Here is a 7,696-nt window from a genome sequence, read left to right on the forward strand (position 1 = left end):
AATCATACTCCTTAAATTGAATCATTTATTAGATAAATTCAGAATCAGGTTTTGGATGGTACAGAATTAAATAAATTACTTAAAATTGTTATTTAATGCTTTTCTTAATAATAAAGTAATAGTGCATGCATATCTCTTGTGTTTTATACTTCAGTGACCTTTTTTATTGTTTTAGAGATAAAAGCATACTGAAAGCCGAAGATCAACAGAAATTAGTTTGGGCAGTTGGAAAATGTGATAGAGCAACACATTCCAGATATACCTAAATTTTAGATATACCTAAAATTTAGACATACCTAAATTTTAGTTCTAGTAAGAAAAATAGGAAATCAGCCTTGGTTAATCCATGTGTGCTTGTTTCCTTTAGACACGGACAGCAATTCTGAAGATTCTGGGAATCCGTCAACAGCCAGGTTTACAGATTATGGCTCTGTCAACCAGACTGTCACTGTCAAGCCACCTGTTCAGATTGTCTCACTGGGGAATGAGAATGGAAGCCTTTTAGAAGCTCCATTGACCTCACACAAGTATCCACATATTCCCTTTATGCCAACTCTACACTGTGTCATGCACAATGGTGCCCAGAAGTCAGAAGTTGTCATTCCTTCACCCAAATCTGCAGATGGCAAAACAATAGGGATGCTTGTTCCTAATCCTATGGCTATCTCTACAGTGATGGAGTCTACAAATTCAAGCCCTGTTGGAATCCTAGGCCCCACAGCTTCTGGAGAATCAGAGAAACACCTGGAATTGTTGGCTTCCCCTTTACCTATCCCATCATCCTTCCTTCCACACGGTGGTTCTCCTGCTTTGCAGCTAACATTGCAGAGGCTGAAATTGCCACCACCACAGGGATCTTCTGAGAGTTGTACAGTTAATATTCCACAACAGCCAACTGGAAGTCTGAGCATTGGATCACCAAACACTGCCTTTATTCCTGTCCATAACCCAGGTAGTTTCCCGGGATCTCCTGTGGCTACCACGGACCCCATCACAAAGTCTGCATCCCAAGTGGTAGGACTAAATCAAATGGTGCCTCAGATTGAGGGAAACACAGGAACAGTCCCTCAGCCTACCAATGTGAAGGTAGTTCTTCCGGCAGCTGGCCTCTCAGCTGCACAGCCACCAGCTTCCTACACCTTTCCAGGCTCACCCCTTGCTGCTAGTGTGCTACCCACCCAGAATTCCACCTCTGCCCAGCCAACAAGTGCAGGCATCAGTCAAGCCCAGTCTACAGTTCCTCCTGCTGTTCCTACCCACACCCCAGGTCCTGCCCCAAGCCCCAGCCCTGCCTTGACACACAGTACTGCTCAGAGTGATAGCACATCTTACATCAATGCTGTGGGGAACACGAACGCTAATGGGACCATAGTGCCACCACAGCAGATGGGCTCAGGTCCTTGTGGTTCTTGTGGGCGAAGGTGCAGCTGTGGGACCAATGGAAACCTTCAGCTAAATAGTTACTATTATCCCAATCCAATGCCTGGACCAATGTACCGAGTCCCATCGTTCTTCACTCTGCCATCCATTTGCAATGGCAGCTACCTCAACCAAGCACACCAGAGCAATGGAAGCCAACTTCCTTTTTTTCTGCCTCAGACTCCATATGCAAATGGACTGGTGCATGACCCAGTCATGGGGAGCCAAGCCAACTATGGCATGCAACAGATGGCAGGATTTGGGAGATTGTATCCTGTATATCCAGCACCTAATGTAGTTGCCAATACCAGTGGTTCTGGGCCCAAGAAGAATGGGAATGTCTCATGTTACAATTGTGGTGTAAGCGGACACTATGCACAAGACTGTAAACAGTCATCCATGGAGGCCAATCAACAAGGTAATCACACTCACTCCCAGAGGACTTGTTTTTGAGTTCCCCTGTTTCTTCTTTCTTGATTATGTGATTCTGTCTTAGCAGAAAGATCCGTTTGTGTGTTTGTTTACAAAGGCTGTATTTTCAGTGACAAATCAGGATGCAACCAGAGAAACTAGTGTAGATCCATCCAGGTCACTTAGCACAAGGAAGGTCAGAGGAAGTTGAGTTTATCACTGAGAATAAATACCAGAGGCACTTTTCAAGGGATATCATGGCAGTCTAGAGTCTATAGTGTTAAGGCCCTTGCTTGCAGTGTGCTGTATTTTAAGAGTTATAATCCTCTTTCATAGAGGAAGCGAAGTTTTCAAATATTGAAAACCAGGGTGTAAGTTAGTTATCTGGCATCCAAGGCTTTTAGTCTGATTAGAGTTGGTGTACAACCAGCCGGCTCACATATGTGCCCATGCTGCCCTTTCGTTCAGTACAGTAAGGAAAACATTTCCAAGAGTCCATTGAATTTTTACAGGAACAAAATGATGTGAACCCCAGTTTGGGAGTTAGGAAACAAGAGTGAAGTTGAATAGTGCTAACCCCAGAAAAAAAGAGCGTGCATTTAAACAGGTGGGGTACAGGGCCAGGGATTAGTTCTGACCATTTCTCTCTCGTGCATTTGGCCTTTGTCACTGTGCCAAATCTTACCAGGAAAGGAATGGAGTAGGAAAGTACCGGGCACCCTCAAAGGGAAGTCCAGTTAAGTAGCTTTAGGTTATACTTGGAACACAAGCTTACCATTGCTTCTGGGAGAGTCACTTACCTGCCAGTTTGGACCAGAGTTAGTACCAAGGAAGGAAAGGCCTTTGAGGTATGCCCATTTGCAGTCTCATGTAGTGGTTTGTGATACATGTAGTCATAAGCGGTGACTTAGCCGTTCTGTCTTTCCTGTTTTAGGCACTTACAGACTGAGATACGCACCTCCCCTCCCCCCTTCTAATGATACGTTGGATTCTGCAGACTGAACGAGCAAAGCTTGCCTACTTAATGCACTCAAGTGCGGGGAGTCATGGGGTGTGGAGGGGAGGAAAGGAAAGGTATTTTGTTTCTTTGTCTGTACATTTCCTAAATTTCTATGCAGTTGGGAGTTTTCATTCTCTGTACCAATGTCCAAAATAACACAGAATGCGATGCTCCTGAGCCTCTGGTCCCCTGGCTCAACAGCAGGCTTGTATGATATATGTAACTTAAATTTCAGACAAACTCATGAACAACGTTGACGTGTGCTTTTTTACACTGAATACTTGCTGTGTACAATGTTTACTGAATCTTTAAACTGTGTATTGATCTTATTTGTTTTCACGACACTGGGAATAGTCGTATGGTTTGGGGAAAAGCTGTGCTGCTTGAGGCTTTCTCATTTTAACCCTAAACTACACTTCTCTGATCGCCACCCTCTCCCTGGCCTGTGTGGGGGGTGCTCAGCACTGTCCTTGTGGCTCTTCTGTGACCTGCTCTGTGTGACCCAAGGGCAACATGTCTCACCATACATTTTAGAAGTCAGCTTCCCAAGAAGTATGTATATATGTCATAAACAACATCACGTAAATACATATATGCGGCACTTGTCCAAATAACATGAAAACAAGTGGGAGAGAGGAGGTCAGACTTCGGGAAGTCGAAAATTTGAAATGGACAAACTGGCTTTTCTTGAGAGAACAACTTTTCCTTCCATCATACTTTTGTAGCCTGTTGCTTCAGAGAGACACAAAGTGAACACTAGTGTGAGTGTTGTTCTCTGTATGCTTGTGTCTGTGATGACTGTCAGCAGCCAGTTCTACTTGTCTACCACCTTGACCTGATTAGGCCCTACCTGAGTGAAGACGTCATCTTCTGCTGCACCAGCTGTTACAGTGTTCCATTGTGTTTACATGTGTGTGGTCTGTCACATCTGAACAGAGGCTGTGGGTTTCTACAGAAGGCAGGGGTCTGCTCTCTAACCTGTGTCTCATAGCAAAGTCACTTTTATAACCGTTTACCACTATGCTTGATTATAATGTGAAAGACTGAATTCCAAGTGTGTTGAGACGGTTTTAATCATGTCATTGTCATGGCACTAAGTTTAATGCTGCTGGGTTGTTTTGGTTTTTTGTTTTGTTTTTCTGTTTTTTAACTTTTTTAAAAAAAGCCAATCTATGTACTAAATTGCTTCCAGGTAATTTTTTGATTTCCTGAAGTGCACTGAGGTTATCTGGGCGATTGGATGTATCATCAGTGACTGCCGCACTCACAGCAGTGAACGAATACCACCACATAGTTGTAAGCTGTAAGCGTAAGGGGTAAGGGGAGGGGGGGTTCCATTCCTTAGTAAAGAGTAGAAATGATTGGCTTGGGTTGTGGGCAATACAGTTGGGGTGTGGCAGAGGCACTGAAATGTTAGCCTGACATTGTGAGACAAAGAAGAAAAAAAAAACTTGAAGAAAAAAGCTAGTTCAACACTTCAAAAGTAGCGTTTATATTTCTAGCACCGATGTACATTCTGAGACTTTCAGGGGTGGGCACTATGGGGAGAGACGGGGGAGTGTGACCGGGTAGACAAAGCTTTAATTTAGAAAGAAAAAAGTTCAAGTAAAGGAAATTATTTTGATTAAATATATTTTATTTGATCTGGGTATTTTTGGACCACATTATTAAATTGTTAAGCTGCGGTTGAGTTGTTCAGGGGAGAGTACCTAAGCCTTGTACAGGCCTGTTGTGACTCACTTGCCAGGTGTACTTTATGGAGTTTATTTTATGATTTCAAATACTGTACTGTACATAGGAGGTGTGTTACCTTCTCCTTATTTGTATGTTTACCATATACTTTGATATTTGAAATGTTATGTACTGGAAAGGCCACTTATATTTCTAGGACAGATTGGATTTTATGCAACCTTTTTCCTTGAATTAACAGCAATAAAAAAAATGAAAACAGCTTAAGAATTGTGCCTTATTGCAAGTTTTATAAAATTGAAAGTGGATTTTCATGGTAATTTTTCTGGTAAAGAATCAGTTCATTTCCCTCCACACAGGATTCACTGCCTGGATGTTCTTTAGTCTTTCCCTAGTGTAGGTCATCAGTGCAGCCTCTGAAGGAAGGGAAGACGTATGGTATGCCAAGGCCTTCTTCACAAACAAGGGAAGCCCGTCTCCCCATTAACTAGGCTTCTGGTTTAGGAGCCCCCTTACTCACGGCACCCAAGTTTTCCATTTTGCTGATTTCTATTTCTTTTTTCTCTTTGGCTGTGGGAGGCACACAACTATCATGGTTTGTTTTTCTATAATCCAGTTTAAGTCAAAATCTTAAAACCATCAGACAGTTCTAAAACATTGGAGGCCAGTGTGCTTCTTGTGCTGTCAATGTCTTTCTGAAGTACTTCTACCCCAGGTATTCAGCATAGGCAGGACACTGAAGGGTAGGGCCAAGGCTGTTAGATTATTGCCTGACCACTATACATGGGTGTTTGGTTGTTCATAGAGCACTCTATTAGTTCCTTTCCTACTGTCATGATAAAGCACCATGGCCAAGGTAACCTATAGAAGACAACTGTGTTTGAACTTAGGGTTCCAGTGAGTTAAAATCTATCATGATGGAAGTTTGAGCAGGATGCTGAGGGTTCTTGTCTTGAACTGCCAACACAAAGCAGAGAGGGCAAGCTGAGAGTGACAGGAGGCCACTCTCATAGCCTGCCTCCAGTGACACACTTCTCCACCAAGGCACACTTCCTAAACCTCCTCAAGCTGCCACCATTACTGATCTGGGGACTAAGTATTCAGTGCCTGACACTGGGGGGACATCATTCAAGCCGTAGCAGGCACCAGCTTCCCCATTCCCCTGTTGACCTCACAGGAGGAATGAACTTCACATTAACCAGCATCTCTCCACCCTTCACCCCACCAGTCAATAGTCTGTTTGGCCACCTGTTGACCGCTATGAAAGCTGTGCTCTTTTTGACCTTGCGAAAGGGAGTCTTCTCTCTCAGCCTGCTGGGGCTAGGTCTGCTCATCTGCTTTGTGACCCATGCTGCATTTGTGACACTCACTTTAACACCTTGAAATACTATCATGAGGATGAGTGGGTCCATTGTCCTGTCAGTGAACATTAGGTGGCCCGCTTCTCTCTTTCTTACCAACTTAGAATCAGGGATTCCAGGAAGGCGTTTTGTGCTGTCCTGGTTTGTGCATAAGCTTGTTCAGGCATCTAACTAGGTGTGCAGTCCGACTGGCTTTCCAAGACTCACAGTATCTCCTTCCAAGTGACACACACACTCCTCTCATGCACTAAGGGACCCTGAGATGCTATCCTGACAGTCCCCCAAGGTGCTGTCCTAGAAGAACAGGACGAGACTCCAGAGGGGTTTTGTAGGCCAGTGGGAGAGGTGAGTTGAGACCTGGCCCACGGTGCAACAGGATTCACGATCACTGCATGGGGACAGGAAGCATGTGGCACAAAATTAGAAATGGCTGTGGTGTATGGTCAGGAAAGAAGATCAAGATTAATGGTAAAGGGTGTTTTAAAAGACAGTAGGCATGCAAACAGTGAAATGGGGATGGGGGGGGGGGAGGAACGGGAGTGTGAAGTTACCAGGTTTTAAACAGGAAAACCCACAATTGTTGGTTGTGGCAAAGGTCTGTCTGTCTAGAGGAAAACCCAAGAAGGAAAGTGTGAAATCCAAGAAGGGAGGTGTGAAGTGAGGTTTTCTTTTAAATAGCGCTCTGCACAATAGCACTGAGAGGGCCTCATGTTTACTGTTCCTGTAAACATGAGGAAGATGGACCTAGAAAACTGGAGGAGCTGGTTAAGTCTGCCTCCTGCCAACAAAAATTTACCTACCTTGAAGAGTTTGTCTCTTTGGAAAACTCCCTGCTAAAAATGGTAGAGATGCACAGTTTTACCCAGCCCAAGTGTGTGTGTGTGTGTGTGTTCATCATTACTCTATGAAGCAAGTCTGTTTAGTAGGTGAAATTAACATTTAATTTTTATGTAAGTGCTAAAAATCTTTCTTTTTTTTTTTTCCTGAAAAGGTTCCAGCTTTTAAAAGGCTTCAAGTTTTAATAGCATCTGTTACTCAAGAACTGCATCCACTAAGCCTTGGGAGGCATCTTTGTCCAGTTCTGTGTGCCGATGGAAGCATTCTAACAGTGAGGCAATGAAGCCACATAGAGCAAGCTTCAGCATAATCCAACCCAGAACCCTTCGGTGACTTCTCAAGAGAATGCATGCAAATGCATGTACACACACAGCACACACATTCACTTTCAGAACAGATTGTGACACTGGAGGTGCGATCAAATGAACACTCCGACTTGCATCTCTGATCTTCCTCATGGGGCAAGGATGGCTACAATGAGAAGGGCTCTGGGGGCCCAGAGAGGAGCAGCATGTGTGACTGGGGACCCTGAGTGATCAGCTGCACTATTGACTTTCACTATGAATTTGAACAGAGACAGGCTGTGCGAGGCAGCCCATCCTTTCTGGGCTACTCCCATTACTGGCTTACATTGCTTGGATTGGATCCCCAAAGTCATTTTTACCACGAATACTTTTTCTTGTTATTGTGTATAAATCACAGCTACTGTGCCTATTCATGTAAAGGTAATTTCTTGCCAAATCTCAGAAGTGTATGTAATTACCTAATACCATGTGCATGGAAGCATGAGAGCATCAAGCTCTTATGTGAAGTGCTGTGTGCCAAACACCTGGACCCCAAAGGCCCTCCTTTCCCTCAAAGACACAAGCCCAACTACTAGTCTTTGTCACCAGAAGCCCTTCATCTCCAAATCTATTCAGTGTTGCAGTGAGGTTAGGGAGATGAGATGGGGTAGGGTTTGGGGGTGGGGGCTGGGAGG

The 7,696-nt window shown here is 44.1% G+C and overlaps 1 protein-coding gene across 1 annotated transcript in view; it reads left to right on the plus strand.

Annotated features, from left to right (window-relative positions):
• Zcchc2 (zinc finger CCHC-type containing 2) overlaps positions 1–4,786 on the plus strand; it is a 46,008-nt gene extending 41,222 nt beyond the window's left edge. The window contains 2 exon segments of the mRNA XM_027417859.2: positions 368–1,837; positions 2,765–4,786. Coding sequence (XP_027273660.1) covers positions 368–1,837; positions 2,765–2,832 — 1,538 coding nt within the window. The 3' untranslated portion in view covers positions 2,833–4,786.
• The last annotated feature ends 2,910 nt before the right edge of the window (positions 4,787–7,696 follow it).

This window comes from Cricetulus griseus, chromosome 5, assembly GCF_003668045.3.
Source record: "Cricetulus griseus strain 17A/GY chromosome 5, alternate assembly CriGri-PICRH-1.0, whole genome shotgun sequence".
NCBI lineage: Eukaryota > Metazoa > Chordata > Mammalia > Rodentia > Cricetidae > Cricetulus > Cricetulus griseus.